At 39.3% G+C, this 18,095-nt stretch overlaps 1 protein-coding gene across 5 annotated transcripts in view; it reads right to left on the reverse strand.

Moving 5' to 3' along the window:
- Positions 1-18,095, reverse strand: part of Pikfyve (phosphoinositide kinase, FYVE-type zinc finger containing) — a 93,137-nt gene that overhangs the window by 16,339 nt on the left and 58,703 nt on the right. For all 5 annotated transcript variants that reach the window (XM_038338980.2, XM_038338982.2, XM_038338979.2 and 2 more), the window contains 11 exons: positions 15,459-15,559; positions 13,956-14,027; positions 12,892-13,063; positions 9,384-9,562; positions 8,558-8,671; positions 8,110-8,218; positions 7,851-8,005; positions 7,276-7,366; positions 4,491-4,551; positions 3,541-3,678; positions 1,980-2,100 (listed from right to left, as the gene is read on the reverse strand). In XM_038338980.2, coding sequence (XP_038194908.1) covers positions 1,980-2,100; positions 3,541-3,678; positions 4,491-4,551; positions 7,276-7,366; positions 7,851-8,005; positions 8,110-8,218; positions 8,558-8,671; positions 9,384-9,562; positions 12,892-13,063; positions 13,956-14,027; positions 15,459-15,559 — 1,313 coding nt within the window. The remainder of the gene's footprint in view (positions 1-1,979; positions 2,101-3,540; positions 3,679-4,490; positions 4,552-7,275; positions 7,367-7,850; positions 8,006-8,109; positions 8,219-8,557; positions 8,672-9,383; positions 9,563-12,891; positions 13,064-13,955; positions 14,028-15,458; positions 15,560-18,095) is intronic.

An 18,095-nucleotide genomic window follows, 5' to 3' on the forward strand; every position in this document is an offset into this window, starting at 1 on the left:
GTAGGCAAAACACCCAGACATAAAATTAAAATATAAATAGGTTTCAAATGGGGTTCTAGAAATGGTTACTCCCAAGCTTTACCTACTGCCAAGCCTTGGTCATACTAGTTTCAAAAAAGAGTATGCAATAAATAATCTAAAACATGGTGTTCTATCCTAACCCTCAGAGAAGCCTCCTAAAAGTTACGTAGAAATAGTGCTTCTAGTTCCACAGCAATAATGGAAGAGTCACTCTACTGCGATCACATGGAGACCAAGTGTTAATTTCAACCCAAATTTTGTTCCCCTGACTTCTGGTCTAACTCCACTGGGATCTATTAGGTAGAGTCACTGACTTTGCTTAGATGCCATTTACTGAGTATCCAATGTAGTGGAAAATCAATGGTGAAAAAAAGTTCTATTTACGTATTTTCTATGTGTGTACATAATTAAAAATACACTGATGAGAACAAAACTGGCATGTACGTTTGTAGTGCAGGGGGTAAAGAAACAATTCTGCAAGTAAATACAACCACTCTCTGTGGTTGAGTGAGCAAGAGATTTATTATGGATGAATGTTAGGTCCTGTTCCCCAAGTCCCAGTGTAGTGGTATAGGGAGACAGGGCCTTTAGATCAAGAATAACGACACCATACATGGAGTCAGTGTCCTTGCCATAAGGGACAAGTGAGCTCTCTCCACCATGTAAGGATGGCCTGGACGAGGACCCTCATCAGAATCGACCCTGCTGACACAAGTGTGATCCTCCAGCCTCCAGAGTTGTGAGAAATACATTTGTATTGTTTATAAGCAAACCAGGATATGAAAACTCAGTATAGCAGCCTACAGGAAGACAAGAATTCTGACAACACAGAGAGACTTAAGGACACAGAAGGGGTGTCCAGTAAAGTTTTCTTCAAACAAGAACATAACTTCCTGGTTGAGAAAGAGGGTAAGAACACAAAGGCCATTGTTCCCAATGGGAAGAACAAACGACACTGAACTGCTAGGCCTGCAGTTGACGAAGTGAGCTTTATACAAGACACCATGCGGTGAATGCTACATGTCTGAGTATCTCTACTGTCTCTTCCCCAAGACCATGAGCTCCTAAGAGTGATGTTCTCTATCTGGGGACAAGAGAACAGCACCAAATGAAAATTACTACTGAATAAAAACATAAGTAAAGGCTCATGGTTTGGCTATACTTGTGCCAGCAAAGTATAACAAAGGCAGCATTGATGGCCACCCAGGCCAACCAGCAGAAAAACAAGCTTTACAGCCGCCATGCACTTCTTTCCAGTCTGAGCAAGTACAGCATTAAAAAACAAAACAAACAAACAAGCAAACATGAAAACGTACATGGACCATTTTACTCCTTATCAATATCTGTTAAAATAAATTATAGGGGTGGCAATGCACTCATATATAACTAGCAATATGTGTTTTAAAGATAAATGAATGTGGGCTGAGGAGATGACTCAAGTCCCTAGCACCATATAAGAAGCCAGATATGACTACACAGGCCTGTGATCTCCAGTACTAAGGGAGACAGACAAGATCACAGGGGTTTACTGGCCATCAGCTAGCTCTGGGTTCAGTGAAAAGCCCTGATATTGCATATACACACGGATATTGCATATACACGTATACACGTACGTACACACACGTGCGCAGCACACACTTCACATACACACATACAAGCAAAATTCCAAAATGAATTCTTAAAAAGATCAATGGATGTAGCAGTATATCTTTACATAGATGAACATATGTTGTGTGTCTGTTTCCAGAACTAGTGCCTTTACACACTAAGCAACATTAGTTAACATTTCTTCTTCCATTTTCTAGTATATAATGATAACATTCTGGGAATTACACGCTAAAAGCCATCTCTTAGGAGGATGATGTAAAATTTAGAATTAAGAAACATATTTGCAGATAAACTGATCTAAATACATAGGGAGTTAAGCACAGAGAGCCACTTGGTTTTGAAATACTTACAAAGGAAATGGAATGGGATTATAGCTGTTTCCTGGAAGCAAATTAGCAAAGATGGCTTTCATGGTTGACTTTTCCTTCACCTGGCTGTCTGTGGATCCCAGTAAATGCCCATCAAATACATCTAGGATGAAAAATACTCTACTTACACATTTTCAGGAAAAATAAAAGGAGAAGCGTCTTTTATTTATTTTTCTCTTGAGACTATAGACAGGCACACTGAGCATCATGGATATAAACTATGGTTTTCACTTTCTAGCCCAAGAAAGTGACTCTTAGACACTGAATGGCAACAGTGTGGTAAACTCAGCACCAACTCCAAGAAGCATGTTTAGTTCCTTACATCTGAAACTCGGAGCATCCTGATCAGTAGTCTCGTATCGCCACAGGATCCACAAGAGACTTACTGCCCGACTGATGGAGGACTCTCATTGGCTAACAAAGAAACTGCCTTGGCTTTTTGATAGGGCAGGATTTAGATAGGTGGAGTAGACAGAACAGAATGCTGGGAAAAGGGGAAGTTAGACAATCGCCATGCCTCTCCTCAGTGAGAGAGACGCGATGGAGCCAGCCACCAGGTCAGACATGCTGAATCTTTCCCAGTAAGACACCACTCGTGGTGTTACATAGATTATTAGATATGGGTTAGTCAAGATGTGAGTAAGAGGCCGAAACTAATGGGCCAGGCAGTGTTTAAATGAATACAGTTTGTGTGTTGTTATTTCGGGTGTAAAGCGCTTATCATCCGGGCGGGATGAAAAGCAGGCCTGCCCGCAGCTCCACACGACACCCAACTATGCACGACTATGCACGACCTGCCGCAGTGCTGTCGCTGCTACACACGGTGTGCATTCTAGCCACTACACCTGAGCTGACAGCACCGGCACAGTGAGCCCAAGTTCAGAATGCAGGAGGTACTGCTTAACAGAAACCAAGGAAAGAGAGAAGCAAGGCATGGCTTTTGTTGTAAATGTCTGTTGGAAAAAAATGGCACAATTTTCCTTCACCTCACAAAGCAATAATAATACACTTTACACACCTTAAAAAAGATGTCCCCAAGAGGTAGAGAACAATGAGTAATACTGTTTTACTAGGACATTTACATACGCACAGTAATGCATGTCAGTTCAGCTAATGGAAGGCATATAATGAAAGGCTGTATTTAAAAAGAAACTTTAAAAATTAATTTATTATTTCTTTATGTGCATGAGTGTTTTGCCTGCATGTGTATATGTACACCACATGTTTGACTGGTATCCAAGGAAGTGTCAGAAGAGGGAGTCAAATTCCCTGGAACTAGAATTATAAGAGTTGTGAGCTGCCATGTGGGTGTTGAGAATTGAGCCCAGGGTCCTCTGGAAGAGCAGCAGATACTCTTAACCAATGAGCCATCTCTCCAGCCCCTTAAAAAAGAACTTTAAACAAACATAAACAATTCTAAAGGATAAGAAGCACTATATCAAAGAATTAGCCATGGTTTTCTTTTTCAGAGACACATATGAAACAAGGACTCATCTCAGTCTTAGACTCAATGAAATAGGGTAAACAGTGGCCGGAACCTTACCTTCAGAGCCACTGGCTGTGTCCAGGTCGGAGGGCCCTCCCATTAGCTGCTCAGCCAGGGCCTCAGGAGGAGTTGGCAGCTGGAGATGGGTAGAGCTGGTGGAACTCTGGCTGGACAGGGTCGTCAAGAAGCGATCCTCTAGAGAAACATCATCTTAGAGGAGTCAGTTACAATAAGAAGTCCACTGCACCTGAGAACACTTTTTTAAATGCCAAATCGTATTTCTACTTCTTAAAACGTGGAATTTTACCTTTTTGAAAATTATCTAGGTCATGTAACTTATGCCATAAAAATTGAAATAAAAATCCAGGAAGATTATATGATTTGGCCACAATCAAATCACCCTGACCTCTACCTAACACAATACCCTTTCCTTTATGCTACATTATCTGCCTACACATGATCTGGCTTCACAGAGAATGGGATTAACAGCACTGTGGGGAAACTTAGATGTTTATTCTGACAGAGAAAAAAAAGTTATAATTATCACAGAAAAATGTAAAAAAAAAACAGTAAGTTCTATTCAACAGACAATCTATGTAAATTTCCCTAGTTTCCAAAATGGCACTAAGTTACTGAAGAATAAAAATTTTAGAAAACAATTTAAGAACATAAAATATAAATTAACCATGCTAAGATAAACCCTAATAACAGAATAAGGAGGCTGCCTGACTAGCATAAGCAAAAAAGAAGCTCAATGCCAGGTTTTATTCTTTTTCTTCCACTGGCAGCCCTCACTACCATTGTATGCATTTCTACATCCTAATTTATGTTCTTATAACACACTATATGAATCTCAGACCAGAAAGAATTATACGTGTTCTATAAGGAGGAAAATTACTATGGACACGTGTATTAGAAAATAATGCTCACATTAGCAGTTAAAAGCAACTTACAGAGTAAAATCTCTTTAAATGCAAGAGCAAGAGGCCACCAGACTAAAGACCAACCTTTTTCTCCACTGTGAAGTCCTGGAGAAATATTCCTTGGAGATGTGTCAAGTGCACTTATCTGAAGAAAAAAAAAATGCTATTTTTAAGGATATATTTTTTTTTAAAAAAAAAAAACACACTTTAAAAGTAGTCTAGCCCCGTGAATCTTGAAATTTTTGAAATTAAGATATGTTTCCAATAAAATAGTATGTCTTAATAATTTAAAGTGGCTCTTGCCATTTTAATTAATTAAGTTTGAGTACATTCCTAAGTATGCATTTATTGGTTCACTTAGAAATAACACCATTAGATAGAAACATAAATATAAAAGCTAGTTGAAGCAGAATAAAGCTATTTTCCAAAATTTAGAAAAACAACCCCTAAGTTTTACATTAGAAAGAGAAGTGCCACTGTTTTACATTTCAGAACTATCTTAGATGTCTGGCCAACCAGAAGACAGCTAGGTTCTATATGCTGCAAACATGGACCCATGACTTTGAGAATATTGCTCTAAACAGTAGCTCACACCTTGGCATGGACACATCCAGGAGCACTAGGTCTGTCTAGAAAGCCTACTCCTCTCTTAACAGCCATCTAATGGCCTCTTACCCATGGACAACATTAGGAGGACTACAAGCCTCATGGGGAATTTACTTACAAGTCATTTCATGTCAGTAGTGGCTACCATATTAGAGAGATTTTCTGTGTCCTTTAAATAAAATAACCCACCACTATTCCTACTCCATCACCAAACTCTGCCTTCTTTATGCTTTTCTACGACCTGTCTATAGTCACTAATCCTTCCGGGCTCGTGTGTTTTCTACCTGTCTCTTTCTAGCCAGGCCAATGTCTCTATGAGACAACCATGGCTGCTGTCCACGAGTGGACGCCACAGACCTAGAGAAACACGGGCAGGAAGATGGGCACTCAAAACCATTTGCCAAAAGGCACTTTTCCAAAAGCAGATCACTTCATGGGTGACAGTGTATTTCTTTCTTTCTTTTTAAAAGATTTTTATTTATTTTTATGTGCATTGGTGGTTTTGCCTTCATATATGTCTGTGTGAAGGTGTTGGATCCTCTTGAACTAGATAGAGTTACAGACAGCTGTGAGCTGTCATGTGGGTGCTAGGAATTGAACCCCGGGCCCTCTGGAAGAGCAGCCAGTGCTCTTAACTACTGAGCCATCATTCCAACTGTTATTCTTACCTAAATATTTAAGAGGAAATACAATTACTAAATAGTCACTTAACAGACAAAAAGAAATAACCATTTAATTTTCTAAAATGATTTGCAGTATGTGGAGCCATCATTCCATGACATTTCTCTACAACAGTCTGGTGACATGAAAAGAACCCCCCCACCCCGCCCCGTCCTCAAAACCCTGTGATGTCAGGATACAAGGCCATTACACTAGCATCATTTCCTGTGATATCTGAGCAGCACGACAGGCAGAATTCTAAAGGTCTCCCAAAATGTTTAGCCTCTGGTGTATACACCCTTATTCCAATTACTCTAACAAACAGAAGTCTAAGTATTGCTGTGAACAAATTTTGCAAATATAATGGTGCCAAGTCAACTGACCAAAAAACGAAGAGAAATCCAGATACAAGTGCATTAAGTACAAAAATCTTTTTTTTTTTTCTTTTTTCTTTTTTTGGTTTTTCAAGACAGGGTTTCTCTGCAGCTTTTTTAGAGCCTGTCCTGGAACTAGCTCTTGTAGACCAGGCTGGCCTCGAACTCACAGAGATCCGCCTGCCTCTGCCTCCCAAGTGCTGGGATTAAAGGCGTGCGCCACCACTACCCGGCTAAGTACAAAAAACTTAAAGCTGTGTAAGTCAGAGATAAACAAAGTGATCTGAAGCTCAAGAGGAGCTGGACCGGCATGGAAGGCTTAGAAGATGGAACAGATTGCCGGGCAGGGAATGTAAGCATCAACAGCCACCAAAAGAAGATCGGTCACTATAGAAACCAAGTCCTGTCAACAACCTAAAAGAGCTTGAAGAACAAGCTGACGCTCAAAAATGAGAGAAACCCTGGCTGAGCCCTTAATTTTAGCTCTGTGGGATTTTGAATAAAGAGCCCAGTCATATACACCACTATAAAACAGTTAAGTCCGCATTTTTGAACACTAAGTTTGTGGTATTTTGTTTTCAGCAAAAGAAAGCAATCAGTTGGGAAGGGAGTGATCCAGGGAAGACGGCTTAAGAAGAACTTCTCATTCAAGCACAGAAATCAAACATCCAAAACTACACAGTAAGAAAAGTGCCCTAGGGCTTGAGAGAAGGCTTAACAGTTAAGGACACCTGCTGTTCTTCCAAAAGACCTAAATTGGTAAGCAGCACCCACATGATAGCTCACAGTCACCTGTAACTCCAATCCATGGGATCCAATGCCCTCTTCTTGCTCTGTGGGCTCTAGATACATATGAGGTGCATATACAGACATGCAGACAAAACACTTATTCACATAAAATAAAAGTAAACAAATATATTTTTAAAAGAAAGGAAAATGAAAAATTAGAACTCTATTATATATGCTGAGAACCTACAAGTTTCCTCTGTAATATCCTCAATGGTGTATCAGGGACGGTAACCTTTTGACAAATACTTCAAATAAATTAATTATAACACATCATTTTAATTGGGGTTAGCATATAAAAGTAATCCAGACTATATTTCCCTGAAAATACACCAACATGACAGAAAACGTTATGCATTAAACTACCACTCCTAAAGTGTTAGAAATAGAACTAACTATGTGTTTATCAATGAAACAGTAAAGACAAAGCTACACTTTATTACCTTGCTTTCTTCACCTTGTCTCAGTCTCCCAGGACTGGGAGGAACCGAAGGCCTCTTTCTACCTTTTTCCTGCTGGAAAAGGTCCTGCAACCTACAGTCACAGGCAGAAAGGACATGGTTTTATTTCCAGTTTATACTTACAAACTTTCTCTTGAAACAGACTTTAAAGGTGTATGGAGCCACTACTGAATTCTTATGATAGCCAATGATGTTTCACAGGACAATGATCCAATCAATCTCACTCAGCAGCACACATATTTTAAACAGCAAAAAGGGCTGTTTCCTTTTGTTTTGTTTGTTTTTATCTTAACAGACTATGTAAAGGCTGCAATATGTTTTAAAGGATGAAGAAAACAAAAGTCAAAAAATCTTTATAACTAAAAAAAATAAAACATCTATAATTAATAGAGCTTTAAATTTAAAATATTGTCACTGAGAATTTAGCTAAGTGGTAGAGTATTGCCTAGCAAATGTAAGACCTTGGATTTAATCTCCAGAACCAGAAAACAAATTTTGAAAGATCGTGGCAGAAGAAATTTGGTAGCAGTGTCCAGAAGGCCCCGACAAAGCCTTGCCTGCTGTTCCACGCTTGCAGCACCTCACAGAGACTCTGCTTCTTGGCTATGAGGGACTCAAAGATGGACTGCAGCTGCTGAGGGGCATCCACAGAGGAGGACATAAGCCTTGCTTGCATCTTCTCAGTCCAGTTCTTGAACTCACCCTCCTCCATCTGGAAGGCAATAGATTCAAGTTCAATAAGCTGAGACACGACAGAGACAAAGGGATTTCCAGCAAGTCAGCAACTTCAGTATTTTCCATAAAAGAAACAATCACCTCTTTTTGTGCAAAAATATCTTCCATTTTTTCCTCTCTTGTTTTGCTAAATGTATCCGTTTTCAAGGATGCAAGTCTTTCATCAACAGCTTGGTATACCTGTGAAACTCTAAAGATGGGGAGGGTACCACATGTTAGAGGAGTTTAAAATCAAACCACTTCATAGAAATTAGAAGAAAAGGTATTTTATATAAAACTATCAATAAAACAAGCTACCTTATCAAAAATCACAGGGTAATTTTGCAAAGCAAAACAACAAAGCCTCAAAAGATTTACTTCAAAATTTAAGTTGTCACTTACGTTTTGGAAAGGTTTTCCTGTATTATTTGAACTTTTTCTTTTTACATTGAGCACACACTACATATATGGGTAAACCTGACAACTAAATCAGCAATGGGTTACAAACACAACAAAGCAAACATGGATGACCAAAGACAATGAAACCTACTTCTGAAAAAAGTCCTTGAGGTCCTGGAGAAGGGACACTTTCAGTGGGGCTTGACGTTTAATGAATATTTTTGGTAGTGGAACACACACTTCAAGAAGCCGAATAGGAGAATAACTGAGGGGAAAAAACAGTAACAGGAGAAAATAAAAAATATTTTAATAATTTATATAGGGCATATATATTCAAATAAGCATATGAGAAAAATAAAGTTTTCTATAAAATCAAGTTTCATAAAGACAAAAAAAAGTAACTTTCAACTACCAGAGATATCTTCCCCAATATTGAGATTTTCTTTATCCTTGTACTGTGATGCCATTATTATTATCTCTCTGAGGCCCATCTGCTATAAAAAACAGCAATGATTTTACTGTAAACTTTCTCTGTGGATCTGAAGAGACTAAAATGAAGGAAGGAACTTATTACCGTCCAGCTCTTAGGGTTCTTCATGAGTCTTCTTGTCCTTCCTACCTGAGGTATTGACTAATAAATGCTGCATCCAACCTACACCCTACATTATGGTTAAAAGGCCCTGCTTTTAAATGGAAACACATTCTAATTAATAGATATTTCGTGAGCACATTGTGTGTGAAACACGTTCTAAGTACCAAGAATATAGCACCAAAATTTCTGCCCTCCTAACTCTAGAATAAGATGTGGGTAATAAACAAAATGTAAATATCCAGGATATTTTTATCAGAGTACCACAGCAAAAAAGTATTAAACCAAGAGCAAAGGAGGAACTACTTGGCAGGTGAAATGTGAACAGAAAGCTATGCAAGCAAGACAACAACAGGTGATAATGTGCAGGGTCTCTCTGCCATCTCACCTGAAGGATGCCACCATCTGGTTATAAGAGAAATACTGGTGATAATCATGGTGGATAGAGTGACCACATGGCTCAGCATTGGCTCTGCGTGTGTACTGGTGCCCATAAAACCGAAGTTCAAGGTACTTTGCAAATGACATAGACCAGGATTCATTTGAAAGAGCAACAACTGGTGTTACCTGGAGTTCAGAAAGAAAAATCTTTAATAAGTTACATGCTGAAAATCTCGTTTTTTGAAAGATGTATTTTCTATTTTCCAAGACAAACAACATATTCTAACCGAGGGAGAAAAATTGGAAAAAAACAAAATATTCAAAATGGATTTGAGCTGGGATAGTGTAGGAGGTCCTTCTTTCTATGTGTTGCTTGTATTGGTTAATGGATAAAAAAAGTGTCTTGGCCTGATAGGCCAGAACTTAGGTAGGCAGAGAAGAGAGAACTAAATTCTGGAAGAAAGAGAGCAGAAGACAGAGACACCATGGAGCAGCCAGAATCAGACATGCCATATCTTTCCTGGTAAGCCACTGCCAAGTGGTAAAACATAGATTAATAAAAATGGGCTAAATCAAGGTGTAAGAGTTAGCCAATAAGATGTGAGAGCTAATAGGCCAAGCAGTGATTTAATAAATATAGTTTCTGTGTGGTTATTTCGGGGCTAAGCTAGCTGGGCAGCAGGGACAAACAAGCAGCCCTCCCAACAACACTGGGAGGGTGAAGAGGATAGCTCTAATAACCCCTCACACACCATCAATTTGCAGTAGACTCTTTACTTTCTTTACAACCTTTAAATGCCCATGGGGTAGGTCTCACACTGTCACTAACAGGCATCTGAGACAGACAGGTCTCCCTTATTTGCATGATGCTCCCCTGAACATTCTTGCAAACACACTCAAAAGAGACATGTGTTCCTTTAGAATAAATCAGTAAGGGTGGGCAATGACGGATCAAAGGGCAATGGTTCTTTTGTCAAATCAGGTATATTCATTTACACATTTTGAACAACAACAGTAACTAAGAATACTAATTCCCTCACTTTCCTACCAATCCTATGAATTATTCATCTCTGAAATGTTTTTAATGCATTTTACTTGTTTCATTTATATTTGGCTTCATTTATGTTTCAACTAGTTAATAAATAAAATTCATTTGCATATTTAACTGACCATTTGTATTAATTGCTTTGTCATGACCTTTGCCCACTTTTTCTATTACTGTGGATTACAAAATATAACATTAAATTTTTCTAGCACTAGAAGTTTTTCTTTTGTGTATATGTTAACAAAAACTTTTTTCCTTTCTAGCATAACCCCATAAAACTTTTCAAAAAAATTTAAATGCATAAACCAGAGCATGAAAAACAGACCAAAATTTAGCTACTGACTTAATTCAACAATCAATCGACAACAGTGTTTCTCAACCTGTTGATCACAACCCCCTTGAGGGTCAAATAACCCTTTCACAAGGGTTGCCTAAGATCATTGGAAAGCACAGATATTTACATTACAATTCATAACAGTAGCAAACTGTTATATTTTGAGGTGGTGACAAAAATCATTTTATGGTTGGAGGTCACCACAATATGAGAAATTGTATTAGAGGTAAGAACCACTGATCTACCAGCATTTTGGACCAGTACCTAAAGGTCTATGGTATGAGAATGATGCTAGGACCTAGTCTAATGGTAAATAAAGCGCTTGCCTAGCCGGATCTCCACTAACACAAACAAGAAAGTAAGGAAGACTTGATCATTACTATGAATCACCGCAGGCCGGTGTGCTCCCAGCATATGAAGAACACTACTGTCGCCATCCTCAGGTGCTATACTAACAGACACACTGCTGTTTTATCTACAGTTCTCACAGATGCTTTCCAAGCACACTGAAAAATACATCAAGATAATAATGAGGGCAATTTTGATACATAGATGCTGTAATATGAGTGAATATTATATATTTAAAATGTTATAGGAACTGGAGATGGCTCGGCAGTGAAGAGGACAGGCTGCTCTTCCACAGAGTCCGGGTTTGATCCCCCAGTATCTCACAACCATTTTAACTACAGTTTCTGATCTTCTTGGGAAATATGCATATACATGGTACACAAACATACATGCAGGCAAATATGCATGCATATAAAATAAAAGTAAATGAAAGCAACAAACACACCAAAAAAAAAAAAACCCAAAACCCATAAGTCTAGGGCTGAAAAGATACCTCAGAAATCAAGAACACTTGCAGCCCTTGCAGAGAACCCCAGTTCAATTCCCAAATTAGGTTACGGTTCTAAGCGATCTAAAGTCCTCATCAGCCTACTCAGGTACTTTCACACATAGTACACATCCGTGAAGAAGGAGCAGCGGGGCTGCGTCCCACCCAGCTAGCTTTACCCAAAATAATTACACAGAAACTGTATTCTTTTAAAACACTGCCGGGCCCATTAGTGTCAGCCTCTTACTCACATCTGGATTAACCCATATTTAGTAATCTGTGTAGCACCACAAGGTGTGGCTTACCAGGAGAGATCTTAACCTGTGTCCATCTCAGAGAGGAGAAGCATGGCGACTGCATATGGCGACTGCCTGAAGCGTCTCCCCACTGCCTGCTACCCAGCATTCTGTTCTGTCTACTCTGCCTACCTAATTTTCTGTTCTCTTAAAGGGCCAAGGCAGTTTTTTTTATTAATAAAAGTAACACATAGACACTCCTCCATCACATCCGTACAGTTGGGCACACACATATACAAATAAAATTAAATAAACCTTAAACCTAAATCTATGCCACTTCTCTAAAAATTGATTGAATTGATTTAATAAAAAACAAACAACAAAAATCACAATACTGACATCAAATAATTTCTTCAGAGATTGAAAAGATAGTTGAAAGAAATTAAATATGATTCCATGTCATTTTCTAATATTATACAAAAGTCTATACAGGTCATTGTCAGCAAAGCCTCATCTACATGTTTTTAGAAGAGATGTTAATATAGCTCAGATTTGCTAGGAAAATAGCCTAAAATATTATAGTTACTGCTTTATAAGTCTGTCTCCTTCTTTACAAGCGACAATTTACATTCATTCTCTTTCTATGCCTAAAATGCAACACAGTACCTACAACACAGATGGGATTAAGTATAAGCTAAATTAACAAAAATAACTGAATATATAATTTCAATATATTATACTAGAAAAAGGTATACATAAATCATTATTTAATGACATTTTATATATAGGGTTTTTCAAGACAGGGTTTCTTTGTGTATCCCTGACTGGCCTCAAACTCAAAGATCCACCTGCCCCTGCCTCCCAAGTTCCAGGATTAAAGGCGTGTACCACCACCACCTGGCTAATGACATTCTTTAACTAAAGTTTTCTAAAGTATTAGGTTAAACACATAGCACAAGAAGGTATATAAAGAATGTCATGACTAATAACAAAGCTTAAAATACTATTGATTATCTATGCCCCAAAGCACTACACAAACAGAAATATCCCAGCAGCAGCACATACTTGTTTGCAGACTCTGCACCAGGAGTATGTGAGAATTGTATGTTGATACCCAGGCACTGGAGAGTCCAGCTCCTTGAGGATTATCTGCACACAGCCCTGGCCGTGAACAAAGCGTCGAATGTGGTGTACCATGGGGGTGTCGCAGAACATGCTAGGGCACTGGTAAGACGGCCTGTGGAAACAAGAGACTCCTCCTCACATCAAGCATGAAGCAGAGGGTCACATATACCAAGTACTGAATAATCAGAGCCATGACCAAGGAAGTGACACACCACTTAATCTAGAGTAATGACCAACAGTGCACAATCTGAACAGAATATACAGGCCCTGAGCTGCAGCTGAACATTCTGTCTTAAACATAAAGCATTTGTCATCTGTCCATTTGTCAAACACCTTCTAATGCCCAGTTTCAAACAACAGTAAAACCCAGACATTTTTAAGGACTGTACTTCCTGTGGAAAAGGTTGCAAACATTAAATTACTCGTCCCACGCTGTGTAACTTAACTGGTAACAGCAGTGAATCATAAACTGATGTCAAGCTGGTCTTAAGTCTTCCCTGTTTTTCATTTGAATCACTGTAAAAGTAGACACACCAAAGTCTTGGCATGGCAGAGGAGCTGGACAGCTCCTCTGAAATAGACAAGAACTAGAGGAAACAAGCGCTAAGCGCTCCACCATCAACAGTCCTTCACATTCAACTCCCACGTTGTAGCTTGAAATTGTGGGCTTCAAAATGCATATTAATTAATCCCAGCACATGGGAAGCAGATCACTATGAGTTTGAGGCCAGCGAAGTCTACATAGTGAGTTCCAGGACAGCCAGGGCTATAAAGAGGGCTCTGTCTCAAGAAAGAAAAGAAGAGGGGAGGGGAGGGGAGGAGAGGGGAGGGGAGGGGAGGGGAAGGAAGGGGAGGGGAAGAGGGAAGGGGGAAGGGAGGGGGGAAGGAGGGAGGGAAGGAGGGAGGGAGGGAGGGAGGGAGGGAGGGAGGGAGGGAGGGAGGGAGGGAGGGAGGGAGGGAGCAAAGCATAATAAATGATAAGGAAGAAATAAATAAGCTTTTACCTGAAACAGTATCTTTCTAAAAATATTCCCAGTGTAAGATCATTCTTTCCATAAAATTCCATTGTTACAATCCTAAAAGAAGAGATCATTTCTTAGAAATATGTCAACATTACCACCAAGACCACCATATTCTAATTATTATATGCTTATGATGAAGTGATAAAGCAAATCATATATGTTGCTGCTACAGAACAGGTTTTACTTCACCCTGTCAAACAAGTATAGATTAGCCACACCATAGCATATTTTCCACACCCCACCTGTTAATATCTTAAGAAATCATTTAATGAGTGCATAAACCATAAAAACAAATTGAATAAAACTGATTTGCATGAGGAAGAGATAAAATCATCTGTCACAGTTTCACTCCCCGTCAACACTGGGGGTGGGGGTGGGGTAGGTGCCCATCTGCCCTCTAGTCCCTGTCTTCACTGAGTACAGAGAACAGCAGCTCCTAACTGAACTGAACTCACAACTGCCCACAATTAGACTCTGAACGTGTGCTTGTTGAAACCAGTATCCTCTTCTAGGATTACTGAAGGAGTCCATTAAATTCCGAGAAAAATTCTATGGGCTTTCAGAAAGCCAGGCTTAAAGCTGTCCTGGAACTACACATTTCAAGAAAAATCTTTCCACTGAAAATAAGTGCTACCAACCCCACCACCACCACCAACAACAACACACATACACACACACACACACACACACACACTCTCTCTCTCACACACAGCTATATATGTGCACACAGGGAGGAGTAGAAGAAACACAAGCAAGCTTCTCCTGCATGTTAAGTGCTGTGGGAAGAGCCCCCACCCGCACGGGAAGGGGAGTGGAGCAGAGCACCTTCAGCCACGCCTAACTGCTCTCCTCTGAATGATGGCTTCACATGATCAGTTACTTTGAGCTGCAGCTGCTGTGACTTTCCCTGCCATGATGGACGGGAGTCAAATAAACCCTTTCTCCTTTATGTTGCTTTTAACAAAGAATTCTTTAACCCAGCAACAAAACAAACAAACACACACAAGACAGGGATGTAAGGTTTTTTTTGACCATCACTGGAAATATTACATTATAAAATGTATTTGTCTCTATAAATTTACTTAGATGTTCCCAAGAAGAATGTACTAAGGAGACAAAACGCCAGTATGTAGTATAGCTCAGTAACAAAACTACAAACACTAACATAAAAGGCTGACTGCTTTTATAAAAATTATTCAACATGAAAACTCACCTAAACTGCACATGATATAATCAAAATGTAGCTTTTAGCTTTTATAAACCAGTTTTTGCAGGTCAACTTTGTAACCTTTGTAATGTAAAAATTTCTTTTTCTCTCTCAGACTTTATTCACTCTTGTTTAAGGTACTATTTTTACCCACGAACAAATTTCACAGTTACTCAAGTGTAAACACTCTACTGTATGGTATGTGACCATCAATGTGCCCTGCACCCAATAGCAGGAATTGTTTTTCATGCAGTACAGGGCGGGGTGAGGCGTCGTACCAAGGGCTGACACAGGCGCTGGGGGCATTGCTGGACTGGGCCGAGGAGCTGCTGAAGAGGACACAGAGCCGCTGGTGGTTGGCAGGGTTCAGGCAGTCCACCTGCAGGACAAGGACAGGTGAGCACCTGAGTGGGGACTCAGAGCTATCAGGTCACTGACCTAGATCACATTCCATTCTGTCAACAAAGCTAAACATAACAACAGCTGGGATTTGACCAAAGACAATTTCAAAATTCCAAAGTAAACGTAAAAGCATAAAATAATTGAGCTGGAAATGTAGCATCGGTGGGGCCCTGGGTCAATCCCAGCACTGTGCTTGAAAGTGGGAGACCACTAAGAAGCTTGTTTCTTAACATAAACACTCCTTTTTTCAAAATTGTATTATATTTTGGAAGAGCAAATTAACTTAAATAGATCCCTATAGAACATTATGACAGTGGACGGCTAAGGGCATCAATCAGTGGTGTCTAGAAAGCTAATTATACGGTATTTTTTTACCTGTGCGTGTTCCTGTTTATAAACACACCTGAACACATGTGTTCAGAAGCACATGATGTAAGGTCCCTCCTTCTTGGATGCCCCCCACCTCTCAAACTAAAGTTTATAAAACTACTCAGCCCAGCACGGTAGCAATGGAAAGCTCAGCACTTAGGAGGCAAAGTCAAGAGGATCGAGAATTTAACATCTTCATCAGCTGGATCTTGAGTTTGAGGCCAGCCTAGGCAGTGAGAAATCCTAATTCAAACAAACACCAAAAGGAAAATCACTTTTTGTTTATTCACGCTATTTGCATTTACATACATGCACAATCACACATGTACATACACACACAAATATACACAGGTGATTTTGTTTTTATTAAAATGAGACAGGCTGCAAAAATATATTACTATAACTTGCTTTGGGGAGGTACATGCTAAAATGTAACCATTAGTGTTTTATTCTAATAAGTAACAAAACTTTAAAGTTGCATTTTAAAAAAACATTCAAAACCCACACTTTAGCCAGGTGGCGGCGGCAAATGCCATTAATCCCAGCAATCGGGAGGCAGAGGCAGGCAGATCTCTGTGAGTCTGGGGCCAGAACTCGATCTACAGAGCTAGTTCCAAAACAGCTGGGGCTGCTGCACTGAGAAACATTGTCTCAGGAAAAAAAAAAATCAGGTACGGGTTGAATATGTGTGACTGATGCCCCTGACCATGAATCCTGTATTGAAGGTGTGTCCCTCACATTCTAGAAACTAAAAGGTGAGGCCTACATGAAGGAAACAGTCCACTGGCGGTGTCTCCGCGACCGTAGCTCATCCCAGGCCTTCCGACTTCTCTCTGCTGCCTGTCTGCTGTGCCATCTAGCTACCACAAATAATGGAGCCAAGGAGGATGGACTGAAACCTATGAAATCATGAGCTAAAATAAACCCTCTTAAACTGTTTAATGTCAGGTATTTGCCACATCTGCAAAATATAATGTTTTGCTACAAAAAAAATGGATGCAGTGCTTCAACAAACACCCTTGTACATATATTCTTACAACAAGCAAGCATCCTACACAGATGTATTTAATTTGTTCTGCAATAGAGAAGGCGGAATCCTGAGTCAAAGGTGAGAAACGTACATTTAAAGTGAGAGAAACCTTATCACTTTCTGTACATTTCGACAGGATGTACAGACATACACGTACAGTAAGAGACATTTGTACACTTAGACAAAGCATTCAAAATTTCTTGACTCTCACTAACCATGGTTCTTTTCATGAGTCTCAAAAAAACATTTAGCACTTCCTTGACTATCAGTGAAACTAGATGTCTTTTTATTAGTTTCACTACTAGTAATGTATCCATCCACAAGGAAATCTTCTTTAAATATCTTTAATTTCTAATTAGACAAAAAAGATCACTGTCAAAGTTAAATGACAATATAAACTTTTTACTATTAAGTACACTTTCTTAAAACAGGTCCATTTTCAATAACAAATTTCCATCTCTCACAATGACTATAATCAAACAATAGAGCTAGTTGTGGTGGTACAGAGCTATAATCCTAGCATGAAGTGGTACAGGCAAGAGGACTGTGAACTTAAGAGTCAACCAGGACCACATAATGAGACCTGTGAAGGTTAGCTTAATTGCCATCTTGATACAATTTAAAATCAACTAGGAAGAAGAGTCTCAAGGATGGATTATATATTCTGGGTTGGAATATGGGCACATCTGAGCGACTGTCTTAAGTTAAAATGTGGGGAGACCCACACCACTGTGGGTGGCATCATTCTCTAGCAAAAGATCCAGAACTATTAGGAATGGAGAATAGAACAGAACACAAACAAGCAAGCAGCATATACGCATTTATTTCTCTTTGCTCTTGACTTTCGTTGTGGTATCATAAATTGCTCCTTCCTGCTGCCTTGACTTCCCCTAGAATTACAAGCTAAATAAACTCTTCCATATGTTGCCTTTTTTTTCAGATATTTGACAAAAACTGAAACTAAAGACCTATTTAAAAACACTGAAAAAAGTCGAGCTACATCATACCACATATAAGCAATACAGATATAAACGTCAAGCAATTGCCCACTTTCCCTTAACGTAGGTCCTTTCTACTTTACTACAGCGCATATTAAAATCCAAAATCCCAGTTT

This window comes from Arvicola amphibius, chromosome 8 (genome assembly GCF_903992535.2).
Source record: "Arvicola amphibius chromosome 8, mArvAmp1.2, whole genome shotgun sequence".
Lineage (NCBI taxonomy): Eukaryota > Metazoa > Chordata > Mammalia > Rodentia > Cricetidae > Arvicola > Arvicola amphibius.